Genomic DNA, 25,343 nt, shown 5'->3' on the forward strand with positions numbered 1-25,343 from the left:
GAAGCTGATAAAATTCTTCAATTTCCTCATCTGTGGCTTTGGTGGTTGGGGCATAAATTTGAATAACAGTCATATTAACGGGTCTTCCTTGTAGGCGTAAACCAAATGGTAGTTTAGCTTAACTAGTAAAGAATTTTTGCTTGAGCATTATGATCCTTTAAGATCAATTTATATGGAAGAGGTTTCAATAAGGCAGACTATCCAGATGCACTATCCAGACAACAGAGAGTTGAGAAACCAAGTGAAATGAATATGAATGACAGTCCTAGAACCCAGAGCTTCAAAGGAAAGGATAAGAGTAGATGAAATACAAAAATGATGAGAGGAAGAGACTGAACAGAAACAGAAAAGTAACGTAGGGAACAGTGAGCAGCAAACCGGTACAGTATACCCATTGTGAATTATTTGCAAGTAGCATTCCAGTTGGAAGAGGAACCAGATAACTACCTCTGCGCACCCAGGACTGTACCAGCACCCACATAGGTGATCAGCAATCAGAGAGGTGTGGGCTCCCCTTTTACACACAACCTCTTGGTGACCAGAGGCGCAGCCCCCCCACCCTTAACCCAGCCAGTGGCCAATCAGATCCCGCCGCAACTGCAAGTGCAATGCCACAGTTCTTTCTTTTTCCTCTGTGTTCTTAGTTCTTCCCTCCCCTCTTTTCTTTTTTACTCTGTCTTCCCTCACACCTTTTTTTATCCCACAGAGTTGACAACCCACTGCCTCCACAGTTAGCAGCACACACCCATGCCCTCCCCCAGTCAGAAGTATACACTCCCGCAGTGAGCACTGCATTTCCACTGCAGCTGTATTTGGAGGCGAGTGCTTTCACCAGGACTGTGCTGCTTTCTTTCTTTTCTCTCTCTTTTTTCCTTCCTCTTAGTTCTTCCCCTTTCAACCTCCCACTGTTTTTCTTTTCTTTTCTCTTCCTCTTTATCCTCCCTTTTTCCTTGTCCTAATTTTTTTTTTTTTTTTGCTCCTGCAGAGCTGATGCGCACTCCCTTCTGCCTCTGCTGTCATCAGCACCCATCCCACCCCTCTTTAGGTGGTGTACACTTCCATGGAGTGAGCTCCATGCTCCCACTGCAGCTGTGTTTGGCAGCTAACACTTATTCCACTTTTATTATTTTTCTTCTTTTTTCTTTTCCTTTTCTCCTTGCTTCTTAGTTCTTCCCTCTTCTCGCCATGTCTGTTTTCTTTTCTTCTTCCTCTTCCCCCCTACCTCCTTTTTTTTTTTTTTGATACCACAGAGCTCATGTCCTGCCCCTGCCATCTCTATACTCAGTAACACCCACTTCTAACCCTCCATGTTCAGCATTGTACACTCCTGTGAAGCAGGCGCTGCGTCCCCACCACAGCCATGTTCGGCAGCTAGCACTTGCCAAACTATCACTTGTGGTTTTTTCTTTTCCTTTTATCTTTTTTCTCTCTTCTTGGGTCTTCCCTCTCCCCTCTTCTTGTGTTTTTCTTTTTTTCTTACTCTTTTCCCCCTTATTTTTCCCCAGCAGTTGGAAACCAACAACCCTACCTAGCCATACCCACAACATTTGCAACTCCACCTACTGGATGAGCACCACTACCTACTCCAGTACTACTGGATCAATGACAGATGGTGGCAGCATCTGCCCAGTCTGCCCTCAGCTGCTCTGCATAATCAGACATCAGAGACTCACACACATATTCCCACCTGTTAACACATCCACACAGAGACAGATGGTGAGCACCCTAGTGCCGGCAAACTAGCGATTCAGAGTAGCACACCCACCCCATTGCCCAGAGATACTAAATCAGATAACCAGAGTAAAGCAAACTACTATACAATCAACACCACAATGATCCTGAGACAACAGACAATTTCATATCACACAAAAAAACAAAACAAGATGGCTCGAAAAAGTGACAAAATTACAGGGCCAGAAAATCTTCTGGAGAAGAAATACAATTGGAACTACCTGATAAGGAATTCAGAACATTTATACTTAGGTCCTTTCAGCAGTTTAAGAAAAGGATCAAGGAAACCACAGACAAAATTAAAGAAAATACAGACAAATCTCTAAAACAATTCAGGAAAACAATACAAGAACACATTGACAAAATAAATGGAAAATGACAATAACAGCAAATGAAAATCCAGAAGATTCATATGAAAATTTCAGAAATAGATAACACATTAGAAGGGCAAAGGAGTAGAATTGAATCAATGAAAGACAACTGGCAAATTGAAGACACTCTTAGTATTAACCTGTTAGAGGAACAATAAAAAATAATGAAGAAAAGAAAGAAAGAAAGCCTAAGAATTATGTGGGAAACCTAATCAAGAGGAATAACTTATGTGTGATTGGAATTTCAAAATAGAAAGAGACCAAAAAAGAGCATCAAGAAAATTTAATTAAAGATTTGTTGGAATAAAACTTCCCTAATATCATGAGTCAGGGCTGACTCGACGGCACATAACAACAACAACAACAACAACAATATCATAAAAGATGAGAAGATATGCATTCAGGAAGCTCAGTAACCCAAATAGGATAGAAAATCACCAAGACATCAAAATCAAACTTTGCGAAACCAAAAACAAAGGAAAAATCTGAAAGTAGTTCAGGAAAAATGAAAAGTTACCCACAAAGGAGAACCAGTAAGAGTAAACTCTGATTTCTCAGCATACATCAGGCAGGCAAGAGGTAATGGGATAACATATATAAAACACTGAAAGAAAAAAATTGCCAACCAAGCATTATATATTCAGCAAAATTGTCCCTCCAGTACAATGGCAAAATCATTCACAGATATACAGAAATTAAGGAAATGTTTCAAAGCCAGACCAATCTTAAAAGAAATTATAAAGAGAGTCCTTCAGACAGAGAATCAACAATGGCAAACAGTAACTGGCAATTTAAGACACACAACAGGATCACCCAAAAATCAATCCAAATATTACTTATCAATAAAATTAACCTACAAGATTAAAAATAAGGAACCAGAAACATCAATTTGTAAGCGATGACAAATACAAAGCAAAAAGAGAATACATGATGTAGTTACAGAACCTTCAAATGGAGAGGAAATCAAGACAATGTGAAGATAGAATAGACTGTTTCAAACTTGGGAAGATATAAGAAATTACACAGTAACCTCAAAATTAATAAACCTTCTCACCAAAATAAAAAAGAAAATCATAAAGAAGCAGTAAACACTAAAACAGTAGCAGTGAAGGAAATGATGAGGAAATCCATAAACAAAATGAATTCACCACAGAAAAATATGTGAAACAAAGAAACTATCAACACCACACACACAAAATGGCATAGGTAAATCCATACATATTTATTACACTCAGTGTAAATGGATTAAATACACTGGTCAAAAGACAAAGTACCAGAAGAGATAAGAAAACATAATTCATCAGTATACTATCTATAAGAGACACACCTTAGACAGAAAAATAAAAATAAGCTAAATATCAAAGGATGGAAGTGTATATATCAAGCAAATGACAAACAAAAAAGAGCAGGAGTGGCAACATTAATTTCTGCTAAAATTGACTTTAAGGCAAAAACCCAGCAAACGAGACAAGGAAGAGCATTATATATAATGATTAAAGGATCAGTCCAAGAGGAGATAACCATAATGAATATCTACACACCCAATGAAAGAGCCCCAAAGTACATAAACCAAAATTTAACAGAACTGAAAAGGGAAATAAACAACTTCATAATAATAGTAGGAGACTTTAATAAACTACTTTTTATGAAGTACAGAACAAATAGAAAGAAACTCAACAAAGATACAGAAGATCTAAGCAACCCAATCAACCAACTAGACCTCATAGATGTATACAGAACATTCAACTCAACAATAGCACAATATATATTCTTTGCCAGTAGTATGAATATTCTCCATACTACACTATATGTAAGGCCATGAAACATGCCTCAATAAATTTAAAAACATCAAAATATTACATAGCATCTTCTCATATCAAAATGTTATATAATTAGAAATTAACAACAGGAAGAACAAGGGGGAAAAATCAGATACATGGAAAATGAAGAACACCCTGCTTAAAAACTGCTGGGTTGTAAAAGAAAGATTCAAGCAGAAATAAATGACACAGAAAAACAATAGAAAGAATTGACAAGATTAGAAGTTCATTCTTAGAAAGGATTAATAAACTTAACAAACCACTGGCAAATTTAACAAAGGAGAAGAAGGAGAAGATGCAAATAACATGAATAAGAAAAAGGCAATGTCATAACAAAACTAACTGAAATAAAAAGGACACTAACAAAATACTATGAAGAACTGTACTCCAACAAATTGGAAGATCTAGAAGAAATGGACAAATTTCTAGAAACATATTACCAACCTGAACTAACACAACCTGAGGTAGAAATTTTGAAGAGACTCATCACAAAAGAAGAAATTAAACAAGTCATTAAAATGAAAATAACACTCAACCAAAAAAAGTCCTGATGCCAATGCCTTTACTAGGTGAATTCTACCAAGCATTGAGAGAAGAGCTGACACCAATTCTACTCATACTATTCCAGAGCAAAGAAAAAGGATAGAGTACTTCCAAAGTCATTCTGTGAAGCAAGCGTAACTCTGATACCCAAATCAGAGAAAGACACCACTAAAAAAAAAAATTCTAGATAAATATCCCACATGAACATAAATGCAAACATCCTAGCCAGTAGAGTCCAACAGTATATCAAAAATAATAATATATATCATGACCAAAAATCAAATACATGGAAAAATCAAAATCTTGACCAAGTGAGATTCATTTCAAGTATGGCTCAACAATTTTATAAATCAAATTGCTTTTGATTTGCAAAAACAGTCAACATAACCCACCACATAAATAAAACAAGAACCACATGGTATCAGTTGATCCAGAAGAGGCATTTGACAAAATCGAGCATCCATTTTTATAAAAAACATTCAGCATAATTGTAATAGAAGGGAAAATCCTCAACATAATTAAGAAGTATATACACAAAACCAATGGCCAGTGTTATTCTCAATGGAGAGCAACTGAAAACATTCCCCTTGTGAACAGGAACCAGACAAGGATGCCGTTTATCACCACTCATATTCACCATTGTATTGGAATTCTGAGCCAGAGCATTAAGGCAAGAAGGGAAATTAGGCATACAATTAGGTAAAGAAGAAGTAAAACTATTCTCTGTTTGCTAATGATATAGTCTTATACATAGAAGATCCCAGAAACTCAGAAGAAAACTACTGGAACTAGTAGAAGGATTCAGCAGTTTGGCAGGGCACATTTGTACAAACTTGAATTGGTATATTTTTTGCTGTCTTTATTCTCCACAATAGCAAAATTATTTTCTAAAAAGTAATGTCATTGTGATTAAGTGCTGAGCTGAAGAATATACTTTCTAGAACAAAGCAGTGAGTAATTAGTTCTGCTATGGGTGAGGAGGTGAGCAGAAGACACTGGAGAGGATGTTACAGAGAAAATAACTCTCCTAACTGGATAGTGTTATCAGTGTTGCAGGAACTTAGAGCAGTCACTTTGGATTGGGTGGATTTGGACTGGCCCTTTATGAGTAAGTATGAATCAGAAAGCACAAAGGAGACATGCATTCTGAACAAGAAAACAGCATCCCCTAGGGGCAATATAAATGACCTACATGAAGGACAGTTCCGTAGTCCAAGGAGCCATGGTGGCACAGTGTTTAAGCACTCATAAGCCAACTGAAAGGTCAGCGATTTGAACCCAGTAGCCACTCCGTGGTAGAAAGTTGTGGCAGTCTACTTCTATAAAGATTACAGCCTTGGAAACCTATAGGGCCATTCTACTCTGTCCTAAAAGGTTGCTATGAGTCAGAATTGACTCAGTGGCCACGGACTAGTTCATCAGTCCAGCCTGGTTCATTTCTCTTCATTCCTTTGTGGTCTGTTGATCTGAGTGCTTAGAGCACTGGGCTGAGGATTGTCAGGCCACTGTGAGAAAGTATGTGATCAGATAGTACTGTATGTCATTATTATAAGAAAGACATTGTCAGCACACATTAACACCAATATTTGCTGACCCTGATCTTGCTAGAACAAAAGAAATGACTTCAGCCAATTTGTACTGTGAACATGAGCTGTATAAACTTAAAATAATTTTGGTTCTTGAAATATGTTAGATTGTGGGGAAAATGTGGTTTGATATAAAAATATTGGTTTAAAACTTTGTTTGTTTTCCTTTAGGAGCGTGGCCTGTTCTTATAGATGATTTTGTTGAATATGCACGGCCAGTAGTCAGAGGTGGAAAGCACAGCACTTTCTAAGCAGAAAATTTAAGCTGGATTAAGATTATAAATGAATTGCGTCCTATGAAGGAGACATTTTGGTCAGTAGCTGTGTACATTTCTTGCTGATTTCAGAAGTCATCCTTGACCAATCATGAAACTAAAATAACCTTCGATTCTGCTTAAAGAAAATGGTGACTGTTTTATAGACACTATAAATTCCTCAGAAGATGGCTGCTTTGGAATATTTGAAGATAGGAGTCATTGTAGCTGTTGCTTTAAGAGATTTCTGCATGGTTTTTATATTTAAGAAAAAGTAACATAGAGCCCATTTAGCAGGACTCCAGAGCATGCTATTTAATTCATGTTTGAAGATGAACACCAGCAGTTACCAAAACTCCTGCTGAATTATATTGTAATTACACTTAAACAGTATTTGTGTTCTCAAGTAGGATGTTGTATTTTTATACAGGTCAAAGGTGTTAAAAATGTGCCCTAAAGGTTATCTTGTAATGGATTTGAACATTTTTTACACCTGGTGCCAGGAATTCAAGATTTATATTTTTTAATTATCAGATATCTAGATTTGCCAAATCTATTTTTGTTTTAATTTTCCTAGATGTTCATCTGTAAATCATTTTATAGTTTTTAATATACCATTACAGTTTGCACAGTGTGTGATTTCAGGAAAGTTTTACTTTAAACTGTTTACAAGTCGGTGGGCCTGTTTTACTTTTAATAATGTTATTTGAACTTCCTAAGAAGTTTCTTAAAGTATGTTTTTTTTTAAATATTTTATTACATTTACATAGACATTTTTTCCATGAAAAATCATTTCTTTTATGAGTGATGAATTATAGATTTGAAAATCAAGTGAGTTGGTTCCTTTCAAATATCTATAATAGCTATGTCTAGCATCCAACGACCCTCTGTACAAATTGTACAATTAGGAAGTGAAAATATACATCACTGGGGTGGCGGAAGGCAGGAACCTTCATCTTGTTTGAAGCTGAAATCTGTCTTTGCATCATGTTACATTTTTTCTGATCTCTCCCTTGTCAAAGTAACCCTCCAGTGCAGCACAAGATGTGTCATCCAAAGGCATGAAAAGCCTAAGATGTCACCTTGCTCTTCGTTTGGCAGAACTCTTCCATAGAGCTTAAGAAATCACTCTATTGACCCTACCTCATATTCAAAAAGAGGATCTTACCTTATTGATCTACACATTATAGGTGTGCCTTGCTGCCCTATATACAATGCCATTTCTGAAACAGATAAATTGGCAATTATTTTATGAGACAGAGTGAAAGAGAAGAGCTTTACTTCAGACTTCCTGTAAAATAGAAAGCATAACTAAAATTTGTATGCCCCAAAATATAATTCATTGTTTTAGGAAACATCTATTTAAAATGTGAAGCACATCTGTTTAGGTATACTTAGAAGTGTATGAACTATATATGCTTTTATCTAAAAATCTTCAAAAAAGGGCAGCGGGGGATAGAGGAATGGAAAATGGTCTTGAAGTTTGAAGACCAAGATCTAGGACTGAGTCAGCCGCTAATTGTATGACCTGGGGCAAGTCACTTAACCTTTTCTGGGCCTCTGTTTCCATATCTATAAAAGCAAAGAGTAGGCCAGCTCTACCTTCAAAAATGTATTTTAAGAGATTTATTTAATAAAAGCTAGCTTTAAAAAAACTTCCAAAATTTAAAAGCATCCTTCCAGGCTTCATGGATTCTTGACATTTAAGTGTTATGTTTAGAGAAATTTATAGAACTCAGATAATTATGAAGGTCTGCAATACCTTTAAAAAAAAAAAAGTTCTGTAGGGTTGTTTATCAATAGTTATCACAATATTAGTAATTGGACAATGGCTCTTCAAAAATGATGGGTTTCTTTTCCTTCTATTATATACATTTAAATTATGCATGCTACTAAAATGCTAAAATCTTCAAAAACATTAAATTATTTTCTCTGCTGATTGTGGTGATATCCTTTTAAAATCTTTTCTTGGTTGCTCAGATACTTGCCACTAGATGTCAGTATATTCGTCGTTAGTCTTGGGACAAACTAAACTTTTATTTATAGTAACCAATAAATAAGCTCCTGTAGAAACTTCAAATGTTGTGTCTATTCTACTCTGTCCAGTAATTGTGTCCTAAAACAGCTTAAATTATTTAGTTTTTTTTTCAGTATCATAAAGTATTGTTATAGATGGTTGTTTCCATGTGAGAAATCATAGTTCTCATAAATTCACATTATAAAGAATTCCCTTGAGTTGATTGTGCCAAAACACACTGTAATACAAATTATAAATACATTGAAAATACATAAATAAACCAAACATCATAGATTTAAGAAATACATAATACCCTGTACCTTCATAGAGTGCCTCAAGAATTTTTGGAATAATCATTGTCATCTCTTTCTCTCTTAGTGACATGTGTAATTTTTTTTTTTTTAACTTAAGTTTAAGTGTAATATACATTCTAGACTTCTGACTCCATGGGGATAGTGGTAGGTTCTTTTCTATTGTTTGTTTATCCACAGTTCCTAACTGGCTCAATAAATATTTGTTGAATGAACTAATATTACTTCTTATTGTTTGCAGACATAGGTCAATAGTATGGTAGTTGTTCCTAACTATCTTTTCTGAAGGTTTCCATTGCCTAAGAATCGGGGCGAAAAAAAAAGAACCTTTGGAGTATTATCCCTTTAAAGTAGGCACAGATAATAAATCTTTCAAAATGAGGCTGAGGGTGTGAAAAACATTAGCCATAGACTGTATTACTCCCCTTAGTAATAAATATTTCTCCCAAACTACGCTGTTCTACCTAAGACAGTTACATAAATAAAATAGTTATACCTCATTTCTGGTTTTTGTTGCTGTATTTTGTCTTGTTTGAATAGGGACCCTATATAAATAGCAACCAAGAGCCATCTATAATGGTTTTGAAGGAGTTTTTGTTTTCAAAATCTCTTAAAAGTATGCTAACTAGAGTAATATTTCAGAAACTCACTTTTAACAAATTGCTGGTATAGTAACTCGCTAACTCATTGCCGTGAGTTGGCCCCCACTCATAGTGACCCCCCCTTGGGTTTCTGAGGCGGTATCACTTCAGAAGTAGATTGCCCAGCAGTCCTTTTGAGGAGTGGCTGGTGGGTTTGAACCACCAGCCTTCTAGTTAGCAATGAAATGCCTTAGGCACTACACCACCAGAGCTCCTGCTGGTATAATATATGTTTATTTAAATGCATCAAGTACCTCTATACTTAAATTTTATTTTTATCAGATGTATTTTTTAAGTCAATGTGTAACTCCTAACTACTTTTCCTGAGTCTGATATGAGAGTAGATTCCATTGGGACATAAGAAAAGGAAGCACCACCTCATTGTTAATAGTTTGGATTCTCTTTAACTCTACCCCACTTTGGGAGATAGACGTCCTAATGTTTTGGGTTTGTTTGTTTGTTTTTTAACCAAGAGCCCTGGTTTTACACATTCTATCTCTTCTCTACCTACCCCCCAGCATTATCATATTTTTGAGAATTCTTTTCACAAATGGTAGGAATATTTTAAATACATTATGCCTATTGAGAGCATAATCATAAATTCTGTGAAGCTTTTTACTTTGCTGACCAAACCAAAACCAAACACACTGCCATCGAGTTGGTCCCTACTGATAGCGACCCTTCTTTGGGTTTCCATGGCAGTATTTCTACAGAAATAGATTGCCCTGTCTTCCAAGGAGTGGCTGGTGGGTTTTAACTGCCAGCCTTTTGGTTAGCAATCAAATGCCTTAGGTACTATGCCACTAGTGCTCCCACTTTGCTAACACACTACCACTTTCCAGTCTAAAGTCTAGTTAGCCTTTTTTTGAACATCAGATCAGAGAAAACATCATAATCTTTCACACAGAAGCTAAATGTAGGGGTTTTGTTGTTCTTCCCCCCTTGGGCTTTTTTGTATTTCCCGAGTTTTCTATTAAACACATTGTATAATCAAAAGAAAACAAGTTTGTTTTTGTTTTTTTAATTCAGACAAAACTATTGCATGTAATTGATGGATTTCAACATTATGCTAAGTGAAAGAAGCCAGATATAAAAGACTGTAGTATGATTCCATTTATTTGAAATTTATAGAAAAGGCAAAACTGTGGGCCTGGGGAGCAGTTAGGCAAAAGGAACTTTTGGGGTGATTGTTGCCCAGCAATATGCATTTACAAAAACTCTTCAGAATGTACACTTAGGGCAAGTTGGTTTTATGGAATATAAATTGTACATAAATTAAGCTTTTTTTTAAAAAAAAATCATGCATTAAAATCTCCAGTACACTACAAATATTTTTTGCTTAGGAGTTACTGCTTTTTAAAAGAATGTTTGATGTTGCTGATGTTGATTAATTAAAGACAGCAGTCTTCTTATTAAAAAGCTAGGGTCTGCCCAGAATGGTGAGGGAAATTGATATCTTACACTGTGGTGCTCCACAAGCCCTGTTACTTAGAAGGAACACTGTGAGCTGCTAGGATCCAGAAAGTTTTTCTCATTGGTCCTTATGTAAGAGGTGCCACCTGCAGAGACAGAAAAGGAGTGCCTGGCCATTTAGAGGAAGTTCCTGACAGTGATACAATGACCACTATAAAAGTCAGCAGGGTTGACTGAAGGCAGCAAACAAACAGAAGCAACAAAAGCTGAGGACGCTTAGTAGCTGTAATAGCCAGAGGAAAGCATCACAGGCTCGGTGGCCCTCCCAAGATGGAGAAATTTAAGGCTGCTATGCTACTGGGAAGTGTGGGAGATGCTCTTGGTTACAGAAATGCCAGCAAGGAAAACAGTGCTTTAGGTACAAAGATCCAGGAGGAATTGAAACAAATGGGAGGACTAGACCAGCTTGTGCTTTCACCCGAAAAATGGCCAGTGAGTGACAACACCATCATGCACATAACTACCGCTGAGGCGCTCACCACAGGTAAGGCTTGGTCTAATTTCTTGTCTTCAGTGTGTGTTGTCATAAAAGAAATAGACAACTGTGTGGCTAATAAAGTTCTTGAAATAAGCATTGAGAGCTTTGAAAGCAATGCAGTCTTTTAACTGATGTTGTTACCTGATGCCGCTGCTAAAAGTGGTGATTCAATATTCACCAGTGTCCCACAACAAATTATGTATGTGTAGATCGTATTTCTCATGTAGCATCTCTTGATGACAGTGTTATTTTACACTGCAGATAGTTAAGACTTCATTTTTAAACAGTGACTTTTCATTTTTATTTGTAAAGTGTTAACTAAGCTGTCTTACACACAACTAGAAAGAATATCTTCTTTTTCTCATAGTTCAAAGCCTTCTTGCTTTGGTGGTGTTTTGGTAGGAGTAGAGGGAGGACTCTGTTTTCACCTCAGAGATTCAGACTCCTTATTCTGAATCTATTTCAAAAGAATAAAAAGTAATAAGCCAGTTGGAATTCAGACCCATTAAGATAATATTGTATGGAGATTACTTCTAAATGTTAGTAAATTAGGATTAAAATACCGTCTACCAAAACATCATTGAGCTTGGATAGTTGCTTATACTTAAACATATTCTAAGAAAATGTTTTTAAATTGATTGGATTCGGGGGAGAATCAAAGTTTCTTGAAATATTCTTTAAGCAGCAGGTTGGTTTTAGGGTCAACAGGTTGGGACATGAATATTCAGAAGAACAGTAGGTGTATAATTAGGTAACAGTTTTCCCACAAGTCATTTATTCGCTCTTTAAAAACCTGCAAGTGTTACTAGTATATCTTTGTAAAATTAAAATCTGAGGGCAATAAGTCAATGAAATCTTACTTATGCATTCACGTCACCATTCCATTTCTCTGCTGTGAACATGCTAAATTTAGTTCTTGCGGTCATTGTATAGGAATGCCATATACTTGTGGCCAGTTCCTAAATCACTAGGGAGAGAGCTAAAGCACCACAGTTAAGATGTCACAGCTTGTTGAAACTAGTGGAGCATCTTTCTGGGTCTACACGATCACAAAATCAAAATATTTCCTATTTCTAGCTGGTATTTTCTGACAGATTCTTGAGTGTCTTTAAGCTCAACAGTACCAAATTGGCAGCCTACAACATTTAATGGGCCACCCCAAAGCATCTGCTGTATTCCTGCGATGTCACTGAGGTGGCTTTTAAAACAAAAACATAGTTGGTTTTAGCTGTACAGATTTGGTACTTACTCTTAAAACTTACTCCATTTATGTTTTGATGCTGTGTGTACACATATATACACATCCATATATCCTCCTTCATGTTTCTCCTCCTTTTTGTTAACACTTTAGTAAGATTTTTGTAAATGAGAGAATGTGACAATTAAAATTATCTGGCTTTTATGTGGTTATGGTTAGTATAGTATCGGAAACAAGTGAGCATTTTCATGATGGTAAGATTTTATCAGAGATTAGATTAATTTATATCTCCTTTGCAGTAAATGTACGTATATATGATGTTGTTATGTGCTCTTGCATTGACCCCTGATTCATGGCAATCCCATGTACAATGGAAGAAAACTGCTAGGCCCCATGCCATCTTCATGAGTTGTGGATTGGACCATTGTGATCCATAGAGATTTCATTGGTGGATTATCAGAAGTCGATCACCAGACCTTTCTTCCTAGTCTCTCCTGGTCTTAAAACTTTGCTGAAACCTGTTCAGCATCATAGCAACACACAAGTTTCTGCTGACAGATGAGATGGGTGGTGGCTATGTGTGAGGTACATTGGCAAGGAATCAAACCCAGTTGCCCTGCATGGAAGGCAGGAATTCTACCTCTGAACCACCATTGCCCCCTTATAAATCATATACATATATATTAGTACATATACCACAATAGTACATCTATCCCCAGATTAAAACTTATTCAAAAATATTATGAACATTTTGGGGCATTGTTTTCAAGGAGGAAAGTAAATTTCCTTCTAAATGATGACAACCATAAGATGAAGAAAGAAGAATTAGCAATTGTTTACTGTATACTATATACCACTTTATAGTTTGTGTGTCATGAGTAAATATTGAATATTATCCCCTTGAATATATCACTCTGATAAAAATTAAAGCAGAGCATATTTTATTCAAAATTTAAGTTGAAATTATATTAAAAGTTTAATTTGCAAACAGCCCTTTTTTTTTTTCTTTAGCAAATTATAGCCTATAGGAGATCTTTGAGCCATGTCAATACTGGAAATAGCTGAGTTTCACATCACACTCACTGTGTGCCTGACAGTGTTCTGACTACTTTATGTATATTATCATTTAATCCTCACATCAGCTATGAAGGCTGACTTTCTTATTATAATTTTATATAAATTATAATCATTTTCTTTAGTTTCTTTAAACGACACGCAGAGAGGTTAAGTAACTTGCTCCGCCATGTAGGTGACAGAGCATGGATTGGAACTCAAGCAATCTAGTTCCAAAGTCTATATTCTTAAACACTGTAGCTTACTACCTTAGGTTACTGAAATATGCAAGTATTTCAAATATTGCAATTTTTAATGGGACTATTCCACATGTTGTCCAAAGATAAGCTGATTCTCACAAAGTGAAACTACAGCTTGGAATATTTAATTAAAACGTGTCACTTATAAATCTGTTAACTCTACCAACCTTGTAGCTATGTGGTCTGAATAGCTGTTTCTCCTACTAGACTGATTGTGATGCAAAAGATCAGATATAACATATGCAATGTCCTAGTCTTAGGTGTGGCTTTCAAAAGGGCACAGACAGAGAGAGGAAATAATAGTATTCAATATGCTTCAAGACGGAAAAGTAATTCAGTATATATATAGGACCACTAGTGGTGTAGTGCCTAAGGCATTTGACTGCTAACCAGAAGGCTGGCGGTTCAAACCCACCAGCCACTCCTCGGAAGGAAGGTTGGGCAATCTACTTCTGTAGAGATACCACCTCGGAAACCCAAGGAGGGGTTGCTATGAGTCAGATCTGACTCGACGGCAGTGCATTGCGTTGCATTGTTGGTTATGAACAAAGAATTCACACTGACAGTAAGCATTTATTAAGTACCTCCTTGTAAGCCAAAGCTTATGCCAGTCAAAGATATAAAAGAAGGTGAAGACTTATCCTCAAAGAATTTATACTGCCCAGGCTTTGGAGCCTGACATTCTTAATTCTACTCCTGTTTTACCACTTACTCTAGCTAATTAGTGAAGTTGCTTAACCTTGCTGAGCCTGACTCTGGGGATAGTAATACCACCCTCAATAGATCACTGGGTGGTACAAACAATTGGTGCTCAGCAGTTAACCTAAAAGTTAGTGGTTCAAATCCACCCAGCAGCACACCAGAAGAAAGAGCTGGTGGTGTCCTTCAGTAGAGACTACAACTAAGAAAACCCTATGGAGCAGTTCTACTCTCTAAGACGTGGTTGCCATGAACTGAGAACAACTAGGCAGTAATGGGTTTGTCTTGTTATTGGTTAATACCTTCCGTATAGGGTTATATGAGGATAAAGTGAGATAAATCAAGCAAGCAAACGCAACCACTGCCATGGAGTCAAATCCGACTCATAGCGACCCTTCCTTGGGTTTCTGAGGCAGTATCATTACAGAAGTAGATTGCCCAACCTTCCTTCCAAGGAGTGGCTGGTAGGTTCGAACCCCCAGCCTTCTGGTTAGCAGTCAAATGAGTACCTGTGTCGCAAATTAGAGAAATTCAGATGACAGTTTCCTAGTCTGCAGCTTTGAAAAATCTTTTTCTAGTTTAAACACCAACCTGAAAAGACAAGGCTTTTTGTGGCCCTTTTGTTTTTATGGGGTTTTTGTTCCTTTTTTAAAAAAAGTGACATGGGTGAATGCTTTTTTTTTTTTTTTTTTTGCAGTGTTCCCTCCCACCATTCCCCATCACCTGGCAACCAACAAAGTTTCTCTCCATATATAGACCTTTCCTGGACCCTCCACAACAACTAACTAATACTATATTTGTCCTTCTGTGATTGACTTATTTCACTCAGTGTAATGTTCTCCAAGTTCATCCATATCATGTAGTGTTTTGCAGTCTCTACATTATTCTTTAGTGCTGCATAGCATTCCATTATGTGTATGTACCATAGTTTGCTCATCCACTCTTCTGCTTTAAATCTTAGAGATAAGAGATAAGTCCCTTGCCAGATACAGATGAATTTGTTGCTGTCATTTTTGTTATGTGCTTTTTCATGGTGTCGATTTCTTTGTTCCGTATAATTTTCTATGCTGAGCTCATTTCATTTATGAATTGTGTTATCACTTCCTTCATTGCTCTTGTTTTAGTATTTGCTGAATATTTATGCTGGTCCTCTTTTTTTATGTGAAGGTTTATCATTTCTTTTTGAGCTTACCATGTGATTTATATTTTTCTGCCCAAGTTGAGAACAGTCCATTCTATCTTGTAGTTGTCTTGACTTCCCTACCATCTAAAAGTCCTATAGTAACACAATCTTTTCCCTCTTTTTGGTTTGTAGTTGTCCTCATTTGTCAATTGATGTCTCAAGTTCCCTGTTTACAATCTTGTAGGCTTGTTTATTTTGGATACTTCCATAGCTCGGTTGGTTTCTGGGTTATATCATCATGTGTGTTAATTGTCAGTTGTTGTTTGCTGTTGTTGCTTCTCTGTCCAAAGGGCTCCCTTTAGCATGTCTTGTAAGGTTGGTCTGGTCCCTTAATTTCTGCTTATCTGGAAATGTCCTAATTTCACCATCATATTGAGGGACAATTTTGCTGGGTATGTAATTCTTGGTTGGAAATTTTTCTCTTTCAGGGTTTTATATATACTATCTCATTGTCTTCTCACCTGCATGGTTTCTGCTGAGAAATCCAAGCTTAGTCTTACTGGTTTCGTTTTTCCTGTGCTGCTCTCATGATTCTTTCTTTGTCTTTGGTTTTGGTAAGTTTGATGATGATATGTCTGGGTGATTTTCTTTTGGGGTTTATCCTGTTTGGGGTTCATTGGACATCCTGAATGGGTATATTCTCATCTTTCATCATACCAGGAAAATTATCTTGCAACACATCTTCAACAATTTTCTCTGTGGTTTTTATTTGTCTCTTCCTGTATGGAATTCTGATTACACATAGGTTATTCCTTTTGGTGGTATCCCACATGAACCTTAGGCTTTCTTCATTTTGTTTTGATCTTTTTTCTGATTTACCCTTTCCAAAGAAGTGTTCAGGTATTTGCCTTCAATCTCCCTAATTCTGTCTTCCATTGATTGGATTCTGCTCCTTTGCCCATTTGATATCTTATCTATTTCTGAAAATTTAGTATTAATCTTCTGGATTTCTATGTGTAGATTTTGTATCATTTCTGTTTTTTATTTATTTTGTCATTTTATTCTTGTATTGTCTTTAGAAATTGTTCTAGGGTTTTCTCTGTGTTTTCCTTGATCTGTCTCTCAATTCATTGAAGATACCTAAATATAATTCTTTTGAATTGCTTATCAGGGAGTTCCAATGCTGCATCTTCCTCAGGGATGTGTTCCTGGCCCCTTATTTCTCTTGCTTTATCTTGCTTCTTTGTGTGGACTGTGATGCTCTGTTGTCTCTGAGGCATTGTGACGTTTTTGTGTTTATATTTAATTGGTGATTGTATATTGGAGTAACTTGCCCAGTATTTTTGTTTTCTTTGTATGTTATCTATAGAAGCAGGGTACTGTGCTTCTCTATTCGCTAGTTGACAGCACTTATACACTCACCACTTGTCTTGTATTGTCAGGCACTCATATGTCCCTGCTGACCTTGGCAAACAGAGCCTTTTCTTAGGTCCCTGGAATCTGAATGAGAATGCTATCACTTTAAAATCCAAAATGGTTGCCACTTGGAAAGATTCTAAATGGCTGCGCCCTCGGTCATTTTAAATATTCAAAATGGCTGCCACATGTAAACAACCAAAATGGCTGCACCCACCAGACAGCAGAAAGTCAACAGCTCAGGTTGTCTCCCTCCTTGCTGTTTCCCTTCCTAGTCATAGGCCACCAGCGCAGTCATGCCTGCAGCCCTTGGTGACCAGGGCTGATGTTTAGGTCAACTCTTGGGTCCCAACACTTCTTGGAACTATTCAGGCTGTCAGTCCCGTCAGAGTAGCTGACAGTCTGCAGCTCCGACCATCTCTGTACTCATTGTTTTCGTTCAGGTTTTTCCACTAGTTGGTGCCTAATCCACTTCCATATAGTTCCTTTCAAAGCTCAGGACTCCAGGATTATCTTCAGTATCCCTGTCTGTTGGTTTTTCTTTTCTTTGTTGAAGATGGTCTGTCTCGCTTGTCTGCATATTCCTCCATCTTACTGGAAGTTGTGGGGGTTTTGTTCCTTTAAAAAGCCTAAATACATTTAAATAAAGACATGTTCATAGTATCTGGTTCAAGAATAAAATGAACTGTTTTAGAGGACTCTGGGAAGACCTGATAATTAATGGAAGACCAAGCTTCTTAACCAAGCATTGAGTTAAGAAAGACTGCTTGTAAACTGATAGTGCTGGTAACGTAGAGCCAAACACATTATCAGTTTACAAGCAGCCCAACAAATCCAAATAGTTCACGCATCCCAACAAGAGGTTTTATGTGCAAAGGTTAATTTTATTCTTGCACTGTTACCAATGTAACATCCCTTCCCATGTGACTTTCAAAATGTGTTCCTCCGAAACCAAAGTCTTGCCATATCCTCCCTTTCTTCCCCAACTCAGAATAGAAACAGGGCAAAGTACATCCAATATATAATGATACTGTATGCAGACCAGTGGGCACTGAGTCTTCCAAGGGCTTTCTCCATTTAAGACGTCTCTTTTCTCTGTGAATGAGAGATAAGGACTTTTAAAACCTGGTTCTTATCACTAAGTTTTTCTTCCGAGATTTAGAATTCTAGCTGGTGTTAAAGCCAAGGACACGAGAGTACCCCTACTTCACCTGCTGTAACAGCTGACAGAGCTGAGGCTCTCTTGGAGATGAGAGAAATTTTGTCACATGATTTCTAATCTCTCTTAATCCCTCTGTGTTAGAATACCTGAGCCCTGATGTGGCCTAATAAAGACCTTGCTCACACCAATAAAAAGGCCTTTAGTTTTTCATGTGAATAGCATTCCAGTGCCTACTTAGTACCCAGAGGTGAGTGGAGATCTGTCTTGGTCTTCTCCGTCCTTTCCCCCGTTACATATACACCCTTCGACATATACACCCTCCCCAAAGATAGACGAAAGCATCACCAGTCAGAGAGGAGGAGTGGAATAGCCTTCTGCTGATCTCAGCTCAAAAGTTTTAAATGATTTTTTAGTACAGAATATGAAATTGTTGGGGACTGTAAAAACTGGCTTTGGGAGGCACACCTTGTACCCTACCTGACTTCACTTGGTCTGGTAGCTCCTTCCATTTGGTCATGATTCGGTGCTCTTGTCATTACCAGGCACTTTAGACTGTAATGTTAGAGGATATGTGGACACTAACGACCACTTCACTCCAGAGAATAACTTAATGGCAAAAATGCTCAGGTTTTGAAATAGAAATCCCTTCATCACCTCTCGTCTTGGGCAAGTCACATAACCTCTTTGAGCCTTATCCCATAATCCTCCCCAAAACAGTATGAGGTTATTCTCTCTCTCTCCTCTCTGAGATAGTAAGGTCCCTGAGTGGCACAAAAGATTTGCACTGGGCCACTAACCAAAAGGTTGACAGCTCTGGTCTACCCAGCAGTGCTCTGTAGGAAGAACATGGCAATCTAGTGCCATAAAGATAACAGCCATTGAAAACCCTATGTGCAGTTCTATTCTGAAATAGGTGGGGTTGCCATGAGTTGCCATCAACTCGATGGCAATAGGTTTCTATGAGATAGTATGAGATGCATTGTCTGGTGCCTGGCATGCAGCAGGTGTTTAATGTATGTTTGTTCCTTTTGTCCTCCATGCCCCATAATCTTCTAGAGTTTAAGACCATAATTCTTTCCATAACATCTTCCATATTGCTGGGAATGTACTTTGGGAAAATATTCAGCAATGCTGTACACTTTCGGTTTCCCAAAAATGACTACTTCACTAGTAGTATAAGAAGAGGAATTGGGAAATAGGAGAGAATCACACTTTTATCTTAGCAATAATGTCTGTTTTTTAAGCCCAAACAATAGGCAGATTTCAGCTCTGTTTCCTCCTCACATGTTGCAAAGAATGAACCATTAGTAGAAAATGAAGATCATGGAATTTTTTCTAGATTCTCATTTGTAACTAGAATAACAAACATCATAACAAAGTATAATGTCTGAAATCTAGAGTGAATTATTTGTCTACATTTAAACTTTCTCTAGGTAGATAAGGCTGTGTAAGATGAATCACCAAAAGCTTTCCTCCCTTAATTGGAAAAAAAATGGTTTGACTTTTAATTTAGAAGCATAATTATTTCTATTGTCATTGTTGCAATATGGCTTTTATTAAGCAACAATTACACTCAATGCCTTGAATCCCTGATCCAAGGAGGGAATCAAGATGACCTTGTCTCCTACTGCTTGCACTGACTTTTGTCCATTCCCTTTCTCCACTCAGACTACTGGTGCCTAGATGACCTGTACCGGGAGATGGTGAAGCACTACGTGGAAATAGTTGAGAAGCTTCCAGGGCATCGGCCAGACCCAGCTACTATTGAAGGCTGCTTGCAGTTGAAGCCAGATAACTATCTCCTCGCCTGGCACACACCTTTCAATGAAAAGGGTCAGAGGAAATCATTTATTCTCACTTTAAAGCTGCGGTGCTGTGTTCCCTGTGTAATACTAACCAATCTCTTCTGTCATTCCGACTAATCCCACCTTACTTTTCCAGATTTGCTTGAGATGACAAGGGATTTGCCAAAAATTCTTTTGTAAGGCAGTATGTCCTTTTGTAAGTCAACCCTGCCCCTTTTGGCATCTATTTAAAGAAAGCATCCCACTTGGCACTGGACTTACCCAACAAGATTTTTGTCATCAATTCCCTGGTTTATTTTAAGGAAAAATTTCCACTGCTTTCCTTTTAAATTTGTATTTTTTCCCCACAACATCAGGGAAAATACGCACCCCCTGCATACGTGTCTCTATGGTGCTTTAATGTGGCTATGACGGTGCTGTTATTTAGGTAGTCATAGTCTTTGTCTCTTAAAAACTCCTCTTCCTAACATACTGGACTTGTACCCTCTGTGTTTTACGTTGGGAGGCTAAATGACTGAAGAGCTATTGTCTTGTTTAGCACAATAATTATCAGCTCTACTACTTCCATTGTTGCTCCCTAAATGGCTCTTTCAGGCTGAAGAACTTGGACTTCTATTTCCTAGACAAAAAAAGAAAACTCATATATAATTAGAGGAGTCTCCCTGAGATGAAATGCATTCTCTGAAAACTTACCAGAGACACAGATCTCCATGAGAAGCCAACAAGTGAGAGGGCAAGAATATGTTAGGGGAGTCAAATGTAAACAGAGGGTGGAAAAAATGAGCCAGGTGCACTAGAAGTTCTTTCAGGTATAGATTAATTACCAACCTGGAAGACCCTCACCTCAGAGTTATCTCCTGAGTGCTGTGGTAGAAAATGTACTGAACTTCACACTGAATGATTGTAAAAATGGTACCACCTCTTTGAAGGGAATTTTTGGCATTATCTAACAAAATGTTTAATTGTACATGCCCTTTGATCTGGAAGTTCTACTTCCAGAAACTCTAAAGACCCATGATGATTATATACTATATACTCTAAGGACCCATGATGATTATATACTATATACTAAAGCAAGTGCACAACACCAAAAAACCAAACCCACTGCCATCAAGTCAATTCCAACTCACAGCAACCCTATGGGACAAACTACAACTGCCCCATAGAGTTTCCAAGGCTGTAAATCTTTATGGAAGCAGACTGACTCATCTTTCTCCCGTAGAGTAGGGAGTAGGTTTGAACCACCAACCTTTCAGAGGAGTGGCTGGTGGGTTTGAACCACCAGCCTTTTGGTTAGCAGTTAAGTGCCTTAGGCACTATGCTACCAGAGCTCCTACCATCAACAGGACATTGGTCAAATTAATTATGGTACATCTATACAATGGACTTTGGAAGGAGGGTTGGGCAATCTACTTCTGTAGTGATACTGCCTCAGAAACCCAAGGAGGGGTCGCTATGAGTCGGGTCCGACTCGACGGCACATAACAACAACAACAACAATACAATGGACTACTATGCAACCATTAAAAAGAGTGAAGTAGATCTATGTATATTGACATGTGAAAAGATTAGGTAAAGAAAGCTAGATGCAAATTAGTGTGTCTAGTACACATTGTCTATATTAAGAGGGTATGAATAGATAATTACACAGAGAAAGAGAAAGGTTTGTCTTGCCTAGAAGTTTTCTCTTAGCACAATCAAGATCCTTCACAGTGGGGAGGAAGGAGAGTTTTTGGTTTGGGGTGTGTGTGTGTGTGTGTGTGTGTGCGTGTTTTCAGAATTATTTTTCACTTCACTCTGTTCTGTTTCAGTTTTTCTTTACCATGTAAATGTATAACTTTATAATAAAAATCTAACTAAAATTTTTTTTTTTTTTAATAATACAGCTTAAAATCAGATACTCTAGCTTCTACCTAAGTTCTTACACAGGTCATTTACCATTTTAAGACTATATTTTCGAATTCCTTAGAAAATAGAATGATGCCACCGTTGTCTACCTTATAGAAAAGGATCAAAAGAAGTAAAATGTACCAAAATCCTTTCAAAGCTATATAATGCTGTGTAAATATAGTTATTATTATTGATTTTTTCCCCCCATCTTAATTATCAATGGCCTTCTCTTTAACTAAGGAGCTCTTATGGCACAGTGCCTAAGGCATTTGACTGCTAACCAGAAGGTTGGTGGTTCAAACCTACTAACCGCTCCATGGAAGGAATACGGGCAATCTACTTCCCTAAAGATTTATTGCCTCAGAAACCCAGTGGGGGTCACAACAGGTCAGAATTTACTTGATGGCAGTGGGTTTGGTTTTTTTGGTTCTTCTTTAGCTATCTCATTTTCTAGAACTTTAAAAATTGTCTTAATTTTGTTTGATGGCAGTCTCTTTAGCATAAGTAATTGTAAACATTAATTAATAATTATAATAATTTTGGCATAATACTCCATTTATTCAGAAGGATGATTGGGCAATCTACTTCCATAATGATACCACCTTGGAAATCCAAGGAGGGGTCACTATGAGTTGGGTCCAACTTGACGGCACATAACAACAACAGCATTCCAATTATTGTCTCAGACACATTCACACACAAAGGAGATATTAACCTGGATATCCATGACAATCCCAAATCAACAAGTTAGGTGTGTCAACTTAACTTATTCAAATTAAGTTTCCAACTGCAATTTTAATTTTTTTTATCTTAATGTTATTTATTATATATATTTTAGGGTTTTTTTCAGATTTGTCTTTATGGAAAATTTCAAACATATACAAAAGTAGAGAATAATATAACAAACCCTCATGTAGCTATTACCTAGCTTTAACAATTAGCAACTCATAGCTAGTCCTACTACTGACTGCATAACACACCCCACATTTATTTGAAACAGATTCAGATATATCACTTAATCCATAAATATCTGCATATGCATCACTAAAAAAAAACTCCTTTTAAAAACATAACTACAATTCCATTATCACACCTGAAATATTAATAATTTCTTAACATTATCAACTATTCAGATCAAACAAACTCACTGCCGTTGAGTCAGTCCCAACTCATAGCGACCCCTCCTTGGGTTTCCGAGGCAGTATCTCTACAGAAGTAGATTGCCCAGTCTTCCTTCTGAGGAGTGGTTGGTGGGTTTGACCTGCCAGCCTTCTGGTTAGTAATCAAATGCCTTAGGCACTATGCCACCAGAGCTCCATGTAATGTTAAAATTTCCTTTTAAACCTTTCAAATAAAATTAATTCCTATAATCTTACCACCCTATTCCAGTAGGTGTTTTCATGGTTTTTTGTTCCAATTTTTATCCATATGAAAATATTTTTACATAGTAGTATCATTTCATTTCTTGAATTTGGTACTCTGGTTTTTAACTTAATATCAAAAGGGTTTCCATATTGCTAATGGTCTTCACAATTATCTGAAGTAGTCATGCAAATGTTTTCATATACAGAGCAGTTTATATAGGAATCACTTACTCAGCTCATCATGACCTTTACTAATTTCCAGCTAGTAAAATTGTGTATATATTAAGCCCAGAGAAGCTCATCACAATCCATAAGGAGGAAATTTGGAAGTTGGAGATAATCCTTTTCCCTCTTGTCGTTGTTAGTTCCCAACATAACTTCAAAGCAAAAGGTGGAGAAGCAAAGAGATAGGGATGCCTTGATGGCCCATAACATTACCTCTCTGGCCCTGGGTTCCCCAGGAAAGTTGACACACCCAGTCTTCACCTTGGGAAATAATGGTTTTGATGCCAGAACCATTTGTCCAACTTCTTATGCACTTGTAAAATCTCCTTGTAGAAGTGGCTCATAGTGACGAGAGAGAAAAGCTATTGAGGCAGTAGACCTTCCATCTACCTCAGTTCTATATCCTTCCTAACACAAGTCCTCATGGATATAAATGGATACAGAAAACATTTGAGATGGGCAGAAAGTTGAAATACTGAATAATTGAAATAATGATAACTTGCAGTGCTTTTAAGAGCTCTGATGGCGCAGTGGTTAAAGCAAAAGGTCAGTGGTTAGAACCCACCAGCCAAACCCACGGGCCACTCAGCAAGAGAAAGATGTGGCAGTCTGCTTCCATAAAGCTTTACAGCCTTGGAAACCCTATAAGACAGTTCTACTCTTTCCTATATAGGATTGCTACGAGTCCGAATCTACTCAATGGCAGTGGATTTGGTTTTTTTGGTTTGCAATTTTGTTGTTGTTGTTGTTTGTTGTTATGTGCCGTCTAGTAGCACTGTTTAAAAGTGGTTGATTTTTGTTTCTGTGGATTTTTATCCTCACAACAGGAGCTCTGGTAGCGTAGTTCCTAAGGTATTTGACTGCTAAACAGAAGGCTGGTGGTTCAAACCCACCAGCCGCTCCTCGGAAGGAAGGTTGGGCAATCTACTTCTGTAGAGTTACTGCCTCGGAAACCCAAGGAGGGGTTACTGTGAGTCGAATCCGACTCAACGGCAGTGTGGTTTTTTTTTTTTTTTTGGATCCTCACAACAGTTTTGAGGATAAACATATATGTGTTAGTATCCCTGTTATAGATTGAATTGTGTCCCCAAAAAATATATGTTAAAATCATAACCTCTGTACCTGTGGATGTAATCCTATTTGGGAACAGGGTTCTCTCTGTTATGTTAATGAGGTCATATCAGTGTAGAATGTGTCCCGAACCTAATCACTTCTGAGTTATGCAAAGAGCATATTAGACACAGAAGGAAGCACAGATGGTGAAAGACTTGTGGTGTTTGTAGTACAGCAGCACCATGAATCTAAGGCAAGGTTTGGTACCAAGTAGCTGGAGTGCTGCTCTATCAAATACCTAAAATGTGGAAGTGGTTTTGGAATTGAATAATGATAGAAGCTGAAAGAATTTTGATGTATTTGGTATTAAGAGCCTAGACTTGAAGACACTATTGGTAGAATTATGAACATTAAGGGTGATTCTGATAAGGGCTTAGAAAGATTGAGAGCTGTGGGGAAAGCTGCTATTGTGAACAGAATGTTCCTAGAAACGTGCTTATGTTGAGGTTTAAAAGGAAACGAAGACAATCCTCATCTTGTATAAAAGGAAGTTGTTGTTGTTGTTATGTGCCATCAAGTTGGACTCGACTCATAGCAACCCCTCCTTGGGTTTCAGAGGTGATATCACTATGGAAGTAGATTGCCCAGCCTTCCTTCCGAGGAGTGGCTGGTGGGTTTGAACCACCAGCCTTCTGGTTAGTAGTCAAATGCCTTAGGCACTGTGCCACCAGAGCTCCCTAAAAGGGAATTAAGATTTGTGAAATTAAAGTTACTTTCTGCGGTGTAGTAAATTACTTAGTGTGGCTTTTCTACCCATAAGTCTTTGTAAACTCCAAGGTGGGAATTGCTATTAGCAACTGAGGAGATCCT

The 25,343-nt window shown here is 37.4% G+C and overlaps 2 protein-coding genes across 2 annotated transcripts in view; both read left to right on the forward strand.

Moving 5' to 3' along the window:
• The window catches only part of DCUN1D2 (defective in cullin neddylation 1 domain containing 2), an 88,029-nt gene extending 81,727 nt beyond the window's left edge, over window positions 1–6,302 (forward strand). The window contains exon 6 of the mRNA XM_042781155.1: window positions 6,223–6,302. Within this exon, the coding sequence (XP_042637089.1) occupies window positions 6,223–6,302 (80 nt within the window). The remainder of the gene's footprint in view (window positions 1–6,222) is intronic.
• Window positions 6,303–11,017: 4,715 nt separating this feature from the next.
• The window catches only part of ADPRHL1 (ADP-ribosylhydrolase like 1), a 66,426-nt gene continuing 52,100 nt past the window's right edge, over window positions 11,018–25,343 (forward strand). Inside the window, exons 1-2 of the mRNA XM_007942381.2 lie at window positions 11,018–11,231; window positions 19,805–19,969. Of these exons, the coding sequence (XP_007940572.2) occupies window positions 11,018–11,231; window positions 19,805–19,969 (379 nt within the window). The remainder of the gene's footprint in view (window positions 11,232–19,804; window positions 19,970–25,343) is intronic.

This window comes from Orycteropus afer, unplaced genomic scaffold, assembly GCF_000298275.1.
Source record: "Orycteropus afer afer isolate SDZICR_OR568_19922 unplaced genomic scaffold, OryAfe1.0 scaffold00089, whole genome shotgun sequence".
Lineage (NCBI taxonomy): Eukaryota > Metazoa > Chordata > Mammalia > Tubulidentata > Orycteropodidae > Orycteropus > Orycteropus afer.